General features: G+C 38.2%; 1 protein-coding gene across 1 annotated transcript; it reads left to right on the top strand.

Moving 5' to 3' along the window:
• Nucleotides 1-15,064, top strand: LOC139723934 (uncharacterized). The gene is made up of 6 exons (XM_071635134.1): nt 1-83; nt 5,073-5,147; nt 6,419-6,490; nt 6,996-7,076; nt 14,115-14,221; nt 14,669-15,064. Exons 1-6 carry the CDS (start codon nt 38-40, stop codon nt 15,062-15,064), a joined length of 777 nt encoding a protein of 258 aa, XP_071491235.1. The 5' UTR covers nt 1-37.
• The last annotated feature ends 440 nt before the right edge of the window (nt 15,065-15,504 follow it).

Below are 15,504 nucleotides of genomic sequence, written 5' to 3'. Positions count from 1 at the left end.
AACCTTACTCCTTATAGTGTGTGAGTGGGCGAACAAAATGTTGTTGAACACCACCACTTCATCCCCGGATTTGTCAGAAGCAGGTAAGACTCTACCCAAATGCACTTGTAAGAGACCGGGCCAAGAGACACCTTGCTCACAGACCAGACGCCGCGTACGAGCACGTCATCATCACTTCGTTCTATCTACAGTGATCTAGACTACTAAAGGTATTAATTTATGGAGTATAAATCAACTAAACACAGCCCAGCAGTCAGTGCAGTCGCTGTATAAATCGTGTCTGGACTGTCTGGTCGGGCTAGATGTTATACTAAATTTACTTTCTTCAATAGTAGAGTCGCCATAGACTACTAGTAGTATGTCTCATCACGGCGATACAAATACCGAAGCAGACGCTGAGATATGGGGATAGATGTGCTTCTATCGATTTTTACATCAATTTATCGTCGGATTCATGTAAACCTTACCGCCGTTCTGATAGGATATGGAGAAAAACTTCCTCTTTCATATGATACCAAATTTGTCAGGATTCGTTAATGGCATGGTCTGGGGATTTGGCAATAAAGGCGAAATTTGGCTCGAAAATGCTGGGTCAAAACAGCGTAGGCGCGCGGCTCCATTGCATTCTATGGGACTTGCGTGTTATAAGATAGGGGCGCGTTTTGGTCGAGGGTTAGCAGCTGCGCGATCAGACACCCTACTATTAAAAGGTACGGAATTAAATAAATTGCTTCATCGTGACTTGCTGATATAATTCCAAGAACGGTTTTGCACATTCAATCCTGGAAGCTTCATCAACTCGTCTGATTTGATGGCAGGAAGGTGTCGTTGCCAATCGGCGTGGATGCACTACCGACATTATTGTTTGGAGTAAGTTGACAAGGAATTCTCCCAATGACAGAGCTGTGTACACACCCGGGAGAGATTGTGTTGCAGTCCCATCACAGACCCTTGTTTATTATTGAGGGAAAGGTTTTAGAAGAACACACATGTTTTAATGGGAGCTCTGCATCGGTTGATTAAAACTCGATTTTTGAAAAAAAAAACAGATATGATTTTTTCTTCTTTTCATCGTGGATAGTAACCCCGTCGCGGGGCGCTGTAACACCCTATACGGTACGTATTTGTCCGTATGGGGTCGCTGCTGCGGTTACGTGGATAGTGGACATGTGTGTGTAACAAAAAATCACCGTGCAAAGTTGCGACAATTTATACGTCAGATGTGAGATGAATAAAAGTGAATAGGGGGCCTCATGAGGCGTTCCCCCCGGGCCTCATGAGGCATGGGGGCGGTCCTCATGAGGCGTGGGGGCGGTCCTTATGAGGCAGGGCAGTCCTCGTACGCGGGAGCGGTCCTCATGAGCGGGTTTCCCGGACTGAGATGTGTTTGAAAGTCACAACCTCTCCTGGGTGTGCAGCTCTGTCATCCAGCTAGAGAATATTCCTTGTTGACTGACAATAATGTCAGTAGTGCATCTGCACCGTTTGGCAACGACGCCTTCCCACCATCAAATCAGATGAGCTGATGAAGCGTCCAAGATCGAACGTGAAACCGTTCTCAAAATTATAGTAAGTCCAGGTAAATTTATTTAATTCTGTACCTTTTTACTGAACGTTATAGCTGGATGATTCAGAACTTATACCAATTGATTTGCTGTGTAATGTAATGTACTATGTAAACAAGGGTGTCTATGGGGGGGGGGGCGCTAACTGCACTAGGGACCCCAACATGTACGTGTTGGGCTGTTACTGGTTACATTGCCCCAGGGTTGGGGGGTGCAAACATATCATTTTGACCCAAATAATTCCTGAGATGCGGAAAATTTGCTTGCTTTGTTGACTGTCTAAATATTTCACCCAAAGTGTGCACTAGACAGAAAGATCCGTCTGTCTGGAGGAGTCTTATATTTTTTGACATTATAGCTCTCCGTAGTAGACAAAGGAGGGGATCCGTGAAGCCAGATGCAGTCTCCGCGGAACATATCCCCGACAACCAGATACAGACCGATCTTTCGGAGAGAGTGTGCACCAGATTGTTGACTTTCGATTCTGAAAATGGAAAATATCCTTCACATAGGAGCGAGTCCTCCTTGCTTGGTCCTTTCCTAGTAGATCCTATACACTTTATACACTTTTATGTTGACAAGATTTCTGAAATATTTCATCAAAAGTGTGCAACAGACTTGTCAGTCAGTTCTAAAACAATGAAAGTTCTGCCATGTGGGAGGGAATATCTCCTTTCAATTTACTGTTTTCCCACTTGCTTCCCATCCATAGTCGTAGATTTACATGCCTTGTAGTAGTGGGTAATAGTACACTTTGTGTTTAGAACTTATATTTACACTTTAGGTTTAGAAATTATACAAAATCTCCTTCATATCCCACCTTCCACACCCTCCCCTTACTCATTGTAAAAATGGATCAATGCCCCTGGTACTATTACCTGTAGTGAAAGTAATAAACACAGACAAGAAGTGACTAGAAAGTAGACAGTAAATTACTGCTTTCTTTCTAATTGCTCAGGGTTGGTGAAAACAGGTTTGAAATAAGGAGCAAATTAAGGAGGTGAACAATTTTACATTGAATCACAGGAAGTTTTTATTCCAGTCCCTATGAAAGTCAAAAGATTAATTAAAGGGTTACATAGTAGTACCCCTATATTCCACAGAGACAATCAAGTGTTGTGTATTTCACTGGCTGACTGTGGATTTGCATTTAAAAAGTCAAAGAAGATAGGAGAACACTAAACGCTCGTGCACAACTAACCCCAGGACGCTCTATTGTACAGCTTTGTGCTATTGAAGTTCTCTTCACGTTGAGACCACTGATTTCTGTAGGAAATATAATGTACCTCCGAGAGATATGTGGTTTGGGCTGGTCGCTGTTCAAGTGCACCCATGATTATATGTAATTGTCTCCCATTAAACCCAGTATTTCCAGGTCAAGATTTTTTTTCTGTCCTTTACAAATGATCAAATGTGACCTTGCATCACAAAACCAACAAAAAGTCGCCAGATATATATTTTTTTAGTTAGGGGCAGATTCTGAAAGAGCAGACTCTAAGCTTTAGAATGATGTATGACTCAATCAAAATAGACTTTCCTAGCCTGTCTAGTCATTTGGAAGAAAACACACACTCTGGAAAGTGTGAGCCGAGAAAACGGGCTTTGAAGTACAGGGTCTATTCAAGCGATTAATCATACCAAACCATGCTAGCTGTGTGATGAATGGAACAAAAACAGGGTGTAAACCACTGGAGCAACAACAATGAGGAGATTATCAATATCAAAATTGAAATTGAGTATGCTCTCTTAACACAATCTGTTCATGATTAAAGGGATGGTACAGTATTGGTGGAGATGAGAATTGGGCTTTTAACTTTTTGCGAGATATCAAGAAAACACTTATGATATAGTACAGAACATACCATTGTAAGAGGAATTCAAAGTTTATTTGGTGAAAATCAGGTTTGGAATTACTGAAACATCCAAAAACAAAGTAAAACAAAGCGATCTTAATAAAGTGTGGGTCCCACACTTTATAAGAATTGCTCTTTTTTGGATAACTATCTCAGCCATTTTAAAACCAATTTTCATCAAATACAGTGCACTCCCGTTATAACGAAATGCTCGGGACCGGCAGTTTTCTTTCGTTATAACGAAATTTCGTTATAACCGAACAAATACACTATATAACGAAAACAAGGAAACCACAGATATATATCATATTAAGTTTGCTGAATACTCATCATACACTGGAAAGCTATGTGAAATTTGATGGGATAACTGTATTACAATAATAAACGCAAGTTCCCCTCAGAAACTGTGCGTGACGCAAGGAGCGAACACACAGTGGTGTGAAGCGTTCACCCATGCAGAGACGCTATTAATGCTTGTTCCGCTACGTATTTTCGAAAGCAATTCGCATGTCGTTATAATGGAGCACATTTCTTTTGTTTTTCTTTGTCTGTGGCGCTCGGAAAAGACTTTGTTATAATGGAAAGCTCGCTGTAACCATGTTCGTTATAAGCAAATTTTGTACCATAGACTTTAATGGTGATAATTTTGGGACCAGAAGATTTGCTTCGTTATAATGAAATTTCGTTATAACTGTGTTTGTTGTAACGGGAGTGCACTGTAAACGCTGAATTCCTCATAGAATTACATGCTCTTTCATATTTCATAAGAGGTTTCTAATCATCTCACAAAAAATGTTAGAAACCTGAAATTAGATCTCAACCAAAACTGTACGATCCCTTTAATGCCAACTTTAAAAGCAGTAACATTATCTCTTCAAAAGTTATCAGAGTTGAAAGTGAAGAATGTGCAAAGGATTTTCAATAAATAAAAGGACAAGTTCACCTTCAAAGACATGTGGGTTAAGTGAATGCAGCAATATTAGTAGAACATATCAGTGAGAGTTTGAGCAAAATCGGACAATCCGTTAAAAAGTTATGAATTTTCGAAGTTTCTGCTCAGTCACGGCTGGATGAAAAGACTGCTTTAGCTTGTGATGTCACATGAGTACAACGATATAAAGAAAGAATAAAGAAAATTCAACATATTTCCATTTTTCTCCCATAACAAAAGAACACTCGACTTCTCTCTTTCAGAATACAGGGGGATTGATATTACCCTTAACATACATCAGTAGCAAGTCAAAGAACTGTGCACTTTATTCAAAAAGTAAAGTTTTGTGAAATTCTCTTTTTATTTTCCTTGAGTAGTTGTACGCCTGTGACATCATACACTGTAGTAGTCTTCTCTTCCAGCAGTGACTGCGCAGATACTTAAAATATTCGTAACTTTTGAACGGATTGTCCAATTTTCCTCAAACTTTCACTGATGTGTTCTACTAATATTGCTGCATTCTCTCAATCCTTATGTATATGAAGGTGGACTTGTCCTTTAAAATAAAAGGGGCCTCTAAGACATACCTGATTTCAAGCTTTAACACCTTTATATCTGGGTATTTTTTTGTGTGTGTTCATACCAGGTTTTAGTTTGTTTCCGTTAGATGTACAATATAAGATTTGAAGTGATGGATCATGCTTTCTCTGTTTCTCTCACTAGGCAAGGAAGATGGATTGACTTGGTACGGGATTCTGGGTATTGTGGTCCTCATTTTTGCTATTGTTACAGCTATTGGTATGTTTATTGAATATCTCATTGAAATGGCTCTTTCTTTCTTTAAGTTTACATGTTATGATTGTATTTGTTGTAGTTATATACATAACAAAACAATAATTACAGAAGAAATATACATATGATAAGCACATTATATAAATGTGTACAGCTCCAATCATGGGTATACTAAGGCACTTGAAAATATAAATCTTTACAGAGAGAAACAAAATTAATTTTGCCCCATAAACACAATAAACGTTGTTTCTGTCTCTTAAAGAAAACATTCACCATGAGAGAAACTAGTTGAACAGTATATAAGTATAGAAAATATATATTAATAAATTTCAATACATTTTCATTTTTCTCACAGTAATATAGCACTTGACTTCGCTGTGCTTGACAGACAATGAGCAAAGATGTAGAAAGAATTCCAAACTTAAAGGGATGGTACAGTTTCAGTCGAGATGGTTCTCCAGTTTTCCAATGTTTTCTGATGATAATTTTTTTAGATAATGAGGTTTGCTTGTTTGAACAAAATATGCGAACTTGGGCATGCAACCATGACACATAAAGATTCTGCCTCTGCATAGTTATAAAAAAGTTGTTTGTGAAAAAGTGCATAGCAGTCTCCTAGAATTATATACTACCATGTATACGTACAACATACTGTTGACATGCTTCATCTGGCTAAAAATGGCAGCACAAGTCAGGCAAAAGGTAACAGAATGCTTAGAGGTAAGTCCCATAAACTCCAACAGCAGAAAGAAACTGAGCAGTACTAGTGTCAATTATTACAGTGATCATCTTGATTTAAGTGGCAAAATATTGGAGAAGTATGCAGTGGTGGATCCAGAGGGGGCGCACCAGGCACGCCCCCTCTTTATTTGTTGTTAGACCAAAAGAAATAAAAAGAAAAAAAAAAATGAGATGAGACCTGGAAGTAGCACCAGAAATATTGTTTGTCCCCCCCCCCCACTTTACAGAATTTGTGAATCCCCCCCCCCCCAAACCCGGTATGTGCATTATAATCACTGTGATTAATGGAACGAATCAGTTTCTTCTGAAGGAATAATACTCTTGCATTTGACATGACAGAATTGGTCCATATTACAGAACAATAATTCAAATGCAGGAGAACTGTCTATCTCATTTTCTCTTCAAACTTGTCTTGCACACTTACATTCATATCTCTTCCACATTCTTAATATCTCAGCATGTTGCCTTTAAATTGTCCAAATAATGAGACACATTGTTGTCATTAGATTGACTCTCTATTTGCCTTTGCACTGCAGGTGGTGGTTCAATATACTTCTGCTGCAAAGAGCAGTTATGTGGCTGGTGTCAACGACTGTTTGGATGTCCAGGTAAAGTGTTTGTCTGTTATTCTGTAACACAAGCAGTGAAAACGGGAATACATGTATTGTTAAGTATACCAAGGGACTGCATAATCTCTCCATGCATAGAAGTGAATGAAAATAGGAGCAAACTGCTTTTCATTTCAAGAGCAGTACCGGTAATCCAATCTAATGGTGTGATATGTATCATGGTAAATTGACACTCATGCATCAGAATAGACATGACTTGAATTATAGTCCAACCTCTCTTATCCGGACACGTCGGGACTGTGGCTCATCCGGATAAGGGATTTGGCGGGATATGGGAGATGCCATATATATTACATGTAGCTGCCGACCCAGTGGTAGCTGCATGTGTCGGAAAACTGCATAAAAATGTGTAAAATGTGCATACAATGTGCAAAAAATCATGTCCGGATAACAGAGAGATTCGGATAAAGGGAGGCCGGATAAGAGAGGTCGGACTGTATTAAAGCTGAACTATTTTTTTTTTCTTTTTTGTTGTTACATACAGATGGAGGACAACGTAGCAACACTGCACAAGGACATCCAACTGTATACAATTGTTGCCTTAACTTTAACTGCTGTAACTTAGGTAAGAAGCATGGAAAAAGAATCATACACTATCAATGCAGTAACATTGTTGAAATGGTGAAAGACGTAATTGTTATCCTAATGCTAGTCATGATTACAGACTGTGCTAGTATTTACATGTATTTTTTTTCAATAAACTGAATGGATGCTTCCACCGTAGTGTCATTTGACTAAACTATCTTCTGAAGTTATCCATTTATTCTGTCATCTCTCCATCCATCCAAATATGTGACTGTGCATCACACAGAACAAACATAAATCGCATGCAGTGATTTTGTGCGAGGACTAAAAATAGGTGAAATGGGTCAACCTAATCAATCTTGAGTTTTTCATATTTCCTGAAAGAGCAAATCTTCTTCTACATAATGTTTAAGTTTGGGGTCGTGAAACAAACAGGAACTTGTGTCTTCGACTTCAGCAGCTTTTCTCGAACACTTTTTGGTGGAATACAGTGATTTGGTGTTTCTCGTAGAGTCCTCTTTTCATTTAAAAAAAATGTCCATATTCTTCACTTTCAAGTGCAATAACTTTGGAAAGAATGATGGTACCAGTACTGCATTGAAAGTTGGCATTAATTAATCATCTACAGAATGTGTTAGTGAAGCGTGCTACATTTCAGCTTAATCTCATAATCCCTTCATTGTTGTAGCTCTAGTGGTCAACATCCTCATTTTTTTTTGTTCCATTCATCATACAGCTAGCATGGCTTGGTAAAGGGGAAGCACTTGAATAGACCCTGTACTTCAGAGCCTGTTTTCTTAGTTCATACTTTCCAGAGTGTGTCCTTTCTTTCCAATATTTAAATAGGTTAGAAGAGTCCATTTGAATTTAGTTATACATAATTCTAAAGCTTAGAGTCTGCTCTTTCATGGTGGAAACCCCCTGTGTGCCACGATATTCTGAGACACGAAGGTAATCATGCTTTGAGACAGAATCCTGTTTTTCCAATTTGTATATTTCGACAAATTTCTGTTAAGCTGGACATAATAGTGAGCAAAGTTACAGAGGAATGCCAAACTTTGCTTCCATATACAATGTACGACAATTCTATTTTAATTTTTGTTTTCAATTACCAGTTGCTACATTACTGTAAAGGCATGACTTTTCCACATAAAATCGTGACAGAAACTTAGAATGTACACGCAAACCTAGTTGGGAACACCGCTTGATAGTCAATCACCACATAGAATGCACGCCGTATGTGAGAGGAACAAAAGCGCGAGAAACGCTTTCATTGTACTGCGGGATTAGCGATTTATCGATCGGTTTTGTCGGCTTTGTTTGTTGAGCAGAATATGCAAAGTTGGCACGCCGTCAACTGAGTCGGACATGCGAACGTGGCACTAAAGAGTTAACTAAAAATCTCTGTCTTGCAGCTTTTTGTTAGTTTTGTGATGCAGGGTCACATATGATACTCATTTAAAGGGGATGGCTAATACCTGATCAGTGGGAATCAGTGGGCATGATGGGGGATGATTGTTCCTATCCATGTGGGATTCATTCAAGAGTACACTACATATCTATTGTTGTGTTTCCAGGTTAGCATGCCTGTACAGTGACGGGGCGATCGTTAATGATCGCCCTGTCACTGCACAGGCATGCTAACCTGGAAACATTGAACTGCAAATTACTTGAGTATGAGACCAATCTGAAGCAAATAATTTTCACACAACAATAGATATATAATGTACTCTTTTTTAAAAATAAATCCCACAAGGATTGGAACAATCATCCCACAGCATTCCCACTGATTCCCACTGATCAGTTACTAGCCATCCCCTTTAACCCTATTTAAACCTGGGGAGGGGGGGGGGGGTCAAATTGACCCCCCCCCCCTTGATTGATATAAAATAAAGATTATTTCAACTTTTAACCATTGAAATTAATCAATTCTAATGTAGATAAGCTTGAAAAAGTGCCCTGCAACAAATTTTGGCAAAAAACAATAGAAAAGAAAAGGTAAAAAAAAAATAGAATACATAAAAAATTAACAAAACAATAAACAAAAGAAACTGATTTTGATTGCACTATTTTTTTACAAGAAAATTGTTTGATGTGTCTTGAGTAACTCTGACACAAAAATTTAGCAATCCTTCAATCTTTTTAATGGAGTTATAGGTGAAAATATCCTTTCATTTGTAGATTTGCATAATCAATTTATTAAAAATATACAGAATCTAATTTTTCTATTGTATGACTGTACAATCTTGTAGTTGTCATCCGGCTCTATGTGCAGGCAATCTTTTGCGGTGATCGCATGATCGGCGGCCAAAATCTGAAGGGGGGTCAAATTGACCCCCTCCCCATTTAAAACTTGGTCTCAAATAGCCCAGTTAAAATAGGGTTAACCATGGTACTAGGCTTGACAAAACGAGACCTTGTGTGATTATAACACGAACCAGAAAGGTGATATAGAATGAGAAGAAACCAGAATCTCTCATTCGTACCCATGCTCCGTGCTGTGTAGATATCTTAGCGACCTCTGTGTTTTAAACCAAAGAGATCACCTCTGTTTCAGCATACATCATTCCTAAATCATATTAAAGAACTTAAGAAGCATCAGTTCACTGTCAATTTCAAAATTTTGCCAGCAATTGCTAGTATTTTGTGTGCAGAGATCAGGACACCTGGACAGAAATCAATAAAAAGTGATACACATAGCCAATTTCTCAAACCTGGCGAACACAGTTATGTACAAACATGCCCAATATTGATAACTGTTAACTTCTCTTGAGATACTTTATTTCAGCAGTTAAGGCATTATTTAAAAACACAGAGATTAGATTAAAAAAAAAACTTGAGAAGGCTTTGTTTAGTACAGTATTACAGAATGTCAACATTTCCTCTCAATATATACTGGTTAGTTTTAGAGTTGTTAAAATTACAAACCTATGTTTTGATGTTGTAATTCCTCAGAATTCCCAAATCTCTGACAGAGTGACTTGGATCATGGAACATCAAAGCCAGTTGAATGTACAGTACAAGTGTAATTTTATAGAACCTAACTTGCACAATTGCCAAGCCAATTCCACTCCTATAACATCTCCTTGGATAAAAACGGATTGAAATTTGAGGTCATTACAAAAGGTTATAAGTACTATGGGTTCTAACTAAAAGGGGGGATGAAACCGAAATATACGTGTGGACTGAGTGAATTTATCAATATTAGTAGAACACATCTGTGAATGTTTTAGGGAAATAGGACAATTCATTAGAAACTTTTTACCCCATCTTGAGCCCCAGATGGCGATTCCAGTACGATCATCAAAAATCGACAAAGCGGGGGATATTGTGGCTTGATTGCTTTGAATCTTCTCCATCATATCTTGAGCATTTCAGAAGCGCAGATGGTCTCCACCAAGTTTTGAACATTATATCCAAAACTTCCATAGCGAGAGCGCCATGGTTTTAGAGCATATGACAATTGTCCCACGAGTGCACTAAAAGCGGCATATTCATAACTCTGACGCAGGATAAACACGTAAAACATAAATCAAGCGCATTGAAAGCGGCTCCCATGAAAATTACCAATACCATATTACGTAACAGGAACAACCATGAATAAAAGAAGGTGATGCACCAAACCAGGGAGATGGAAATGGAGAAAAGCATAAAAAAATGAAAAATGCCTTTTTCCACATACACGCAGTTGGAATCTACTTCAAATGTTTATTGAATTGTTTGGTTTTCATGTACCATTGCAAGTAGATTAAGTTACAATCACGAAGTGTCATAGGAGGCATTATGTTTTCGGGTTTTCTGTCTGTCTGTCCATCCGTCCTTCCATCCATATTCAATTTTGTGGACATAACTAAAAAACCTTTTGAGGTATCCTAATCAAACTTGGCATGTACATTGCATATGTATGAATGGGGGAAATTGTGCCTGATTCATCAACTTTTTGGTGCACATGCTCAAAGTCAAAAGTCAAGGTCAAATGCTATGCCTGAAGGTATTTTCTTGAAACTTAATGCAAACATGTACTACCAAATGAAGAATCTCCAGAGAGAGTTTAGGGTCATGAGGTCAAAGGTCAGAGGTCAAGTGAAAATTATTTAGTCAAGTGAAAATTATCTAAAATTTCACTTAAATTTTCTCCAGATCTCGTGAATGGTTCCAGGTCTCTTCATGGAACTTTTATAGTACATATGCATGTACTGACTGGCACTGATTATCTGGGGAATATGGCAGTTATGGGTCAAAGGTCAAGGTGAACTCCTCAGTATTTCACTACTTCCCTCATAATGCACTGCCTGCAGGTTTTTTCTTGAAACTTAATGTATACATTTATTATCCAGTAGAGATTCTCTAGGAAGTTTCTTGCCAAAAGGTCAAAGGTCAAAATGTCAACAGTCATGTGATAGTGCTAACTTTCACTTCTTCTTTTGTATTATATCTCCAAAGTGACTCAAAGTATTATCATGAAACTTAGTACATATGCATGTTCCACCTTACGTGATGGTGATTTTTTTGGGAATTTTATGGTCGTAGGGCGGAAGGTCAAGGGTCAAAGATTGGAATAAAATGTAAAAATTTTGATTACTATTCAATACTGAAATTATGCTTTTTCTCCATACCTTGAAAAATACTCAATGCATAAACTTATAAAAGGGTCAAAAGTCAAGTAAAAATCCTCATCCCAAATATCTGCACTTTTAGACAATTTTGCCATTCATCCAATTAAAACCTAGTTCAAGGAAAGTGAACATTCAACACATTTGTGACAAACCAGTCATTGTAATATTTTGCAAATTGTTTGAAACTGCCATCACACTTTGTCAAGACATTGTAGTATGGACTTATTAGGGGAACTATGCTTTTTGGTAGAAGCATACCAGTCACCGTAGCGGCAGTTTTAGGTTCAAATCTATATATATAATTTTATCTTCATAAACTTTGCTCATTGCAGGATATGATTTGTAGTTTGCTTGTAAGCCGGTTCTTTAACCCGTTGAGGACGGTTTGATTTTGCTACAACACGCATTTCCCATAGACACCTGCCCGAGTATACTTGGGACTCGTCCTTAACGGGTTAATGTTATACACGTTTTACCCTTTTAATTGAATGGATGACTTAACTAACTGTCCAACTTCACATCAGGTTCTAACTGGTGTGTTCTAGAATGCTAAAATGCAGGAATGACACCATATTCTGCAAATCCGTGTTGATTTGACACTAAAATCTGACTGAAGAAATTTGTATACCTCAATTGCTTGAAATCGCAGTATGAGCCTGGCGTTAACATGTCACAGTCACTCTGATCGTATCACTGTTGTACCCAGGTCTTGATAAGTATGAATATGGCAAAACAATCCACTCTGTTGTGTTCTGGGGTAGGACTTTGTGGCAGTTTCATAACACAAAAGTACAGAGAGACGCAGAAATAAGGTTTGATTCGGAGACGGAAGTAGAGGCACATCTTGCTGGCTTGAGGCTTTATTGGCACAGACCTCACGGCCCTGGTTACGGTGGTGTACATGCGTGTACAATATAGTGCTGTTGCAAAGGGCATACTATAACTGGTTGCATTATTCAGCACGCTCGATCACAAAAGCGGTGTGTCTTGTCAGCCTGGAAAAGCGATAACAACATGGCAGAGTCATACTATCATTGTGGCACTATCGCCTTCAGCGCAGGGTGAGCGTAGAGAAACCATTGTGTAATTGTCTTGCAGGCCAAAAGTGGAGATGGAGGATGATTGTGCCGCCAGCAGTTTATACATTTTTCACAGATTGCCACGGTCGCCACAATTGCCTTCATAGTGAGATGGGGGTACTATGAATTTGTAAAATTTTGGTGCCACCATCGCTGGGGAAGACTTTGCAACGTTTTATGATATCACTTATGGAAAACGATAAAAAGAAAATATACAGAGAATTAAATATTTTCACTTCTCTAGCACTATAAAATCTATGATTACTTTTCATTCAAATGACCAGTAGCTACATTATTGTACAGGCATGACTTTTACACACAAAACAGTGACAGAAACTTAGAAATTACCAGTAAATTCAGTAGGGAACACCGCTTGATAGTAAATTACCACATGAAATGCAAGCTGCGTGTGACAGGAATGGAACGAGAGGAATGGTTTCATTGTACTGTGGCATTTGGTGATTTATCGATCTGTCTGGGCAGGTTTGTGCATTTGAGGAGAATGTGCGATTTGGGCAAGCTGTTGACTGAGTCGGGCGTGTGTACATTTATGTACATGGCACATAAAGAATTAAATATTGCAGGGGTACTATTTCACAATAGTCAAATGTCATTCGGAGGTTACATAACAGTGAATCATGTCTGGACACAAAATTCTGCTCCTAGTTAAAATTTTTATTGCATTACCACCGATAGAATATTTCCAAAACAGTTTCCTTTTGATCAAACTGTTTTTGCTTACATTCTGAAATCTTTAGTTCTGATATTGCTACACATAACTTTGAACATAACACACCTTGATGTAAAGTTGTCAGAACAACAGTATTAAGCATGATCTCTAAACACTGAAAACAAAAATCTCTTTGTGCATTAGACTTATATTTGATTATTATAAAGTATATAAAGATCATGAGTCAGTACATAATCAGTGTATGAAATGTACTGTATAAAAGAGGTTTGTCATTAGGGCCTATCATTATCATCATTATTCTTATTTTTATGTATAGAACTTTACCCGTTGAAGATGAGTCCCGAGTATATTTGGGCAGGTGTCGATGCGAAACGTGTTGCATATCAATATCAGCCTGTCCTCAAGGGGTGAGGAAGCAGCAGTGTGAAAAGCTTCATTCTTTGAACTTGATAACATGTTTCATTTTTTTTTAACTTGTCAAAGAACAGTATATTTTTTTCTCTGACCCACATTCTTCAATGTGCTAGATGGTTCTTACTAAATGATTGTATTAAAAACTTAAGTAAAATCAAACAGTGATACTAATGGTAATGATTACTTACTTGAATAGCTGAGTGATTTGGAGCCATCAGCTGACATCACCTCATTTGCATCTAAAATGTCAGTATTTTTTTTTTTTTGTGAACATCAAGGTGGACACCACACTGATGGGAGGAATGGAGTTCCCATAAGCCAAGGAAATGTAACATATCAGCAACCAGGTGCTCAGGGCTCACAACAGCAAAATGGTGGAGGAAACGTGAGTACATAACTAATGAAACAGTGCAAAGTTCTGTGATTTCATTTTTTAGACACAGATGAAATATCTGGGTCTTTTCTTTCATTTTGTCGATAATTTGATTTTTTTGTGTTGTTTGCTCAGAATAATTCTTAGACTTTGATCGCATCTAGCCTGGTCAGATTTAACTGAGAATGTCAAGTTTTGGTGGCTACCTGACAAACATGTTATCATATGCAGTGTGTATCTCTTCATAGCTGTTCACTTCCCATCTATATGACAATATCATTGTGTTGGTGTTGAAAGTGGATTCAATCCAAAGATGGAGAATTCTGCTGTATTTTAAACTTTGTTTCTTTTCATGGCATAGAATCAATTAAGAACAATTGATGCTGGTACTCGTTTTGCCTCGGTTCAAAGAAAAATCTTATAGGTTTAATCAAACTGAATATTTTTTAATTCACATAGGACAATCCTTCAGTGTTTACATGCTCTGAAAAGGAACGCTTGGCACGACTTCTCAGCCAATCTCTTGTTGACAAAGACTGGACAACATATGCAGAAGAACTTGGTGCAGACCAAAACGACATCCAATTCCACCAAAACAACTCCCAAGTGGAAGGAGCACGTTGGATGCTTAATAGGTGGGAGCAGCAAGGGCGCACACGAAGAGAATTCATTGAATTTTCGAGATCACTTGAGAGAGAAGATGTTGTGGATATACTGTGTCCAAGGAGGGCCGACATGCAGAGTGGAGAGAATGATCCTCTTCTGCACGAAGCTGGAGGTTCTGGTGAACAAGTTGCATCAACATCGCAGGGATCACCAACAGAGATAGCTCATGATGGTAACATAAAACTCTGATTATGAGGAAACTGCCTTGTAACATTTGGAATGAGAGAATAGTGACGTGGCACAGCAGCCCACTGAGTAGATTGGTAACATAGAGTGTCTTGGAGGGTATTTCTTCCCCACAGGAGCTGCTGATCAGGAAAAAGATAAAAATGGGTCCCCAAATTTGCAACCATTCAAAAGCATGGTCAGGAACAGTGATCTGTGCCATAATGCACAGATTTTCAGGTGGTATATGATCACCTCATCATTCAATTATGGCCATAATCCAAAAGATATTGAACTTTCCAGTCTAACTATAGTGCTCTGTAATTATTTATTCGACCCCTTTCACATGATAATTTTGTTTTTGCCAGTTCACCAATGATCTCCCCAGTTGTTTGTCTGCGTATGAATGTTAAGGAATGTATTTATGAAATCCATAGGCTGGAATTCACAAAGGTGGTACAATT

This window comes from Diadema antillarum, unplaced genomic scaffold, assembly GCF_040938485.1.
Source record: "Diadema antillarum isolate AM-2024a unplaced genomic scaffold, OU_Dant_1.0 scf00000203, whole genome shotgun sequence".
Lineage (NCBI taxonomy): Eukaryota > Metazoa > Echinodermata > Echinoidea > Diadematoida > Diadematidae > Diadema > Diadema antillarum.
This window is presented reverse-complemented; position numbering and strand designations above follow the sequence as displayed.

Coding starts and splice junctions, on each gene's coding strand:
- LOC139723934 (XM_071635134.1), top strand. CDS start 38: ATGTTGTTGAACACCACCACTTCATCCCCGGATTTGTCAGAAGCAG. Junction 7,077..14,114: donor CTTTAACTGCTGTAACTTAG/GTAAGAAGCATG, acceptor GTGAACATCAAG/GTGGACACCACACTGATGGG. Junction 14,222..14,668: donor AGCAAAATGGTGGAGGAAAC/GTGAGTACATAA, acceptor TAATTCACATAG/GACAATCCTTCAGTGTTTAC.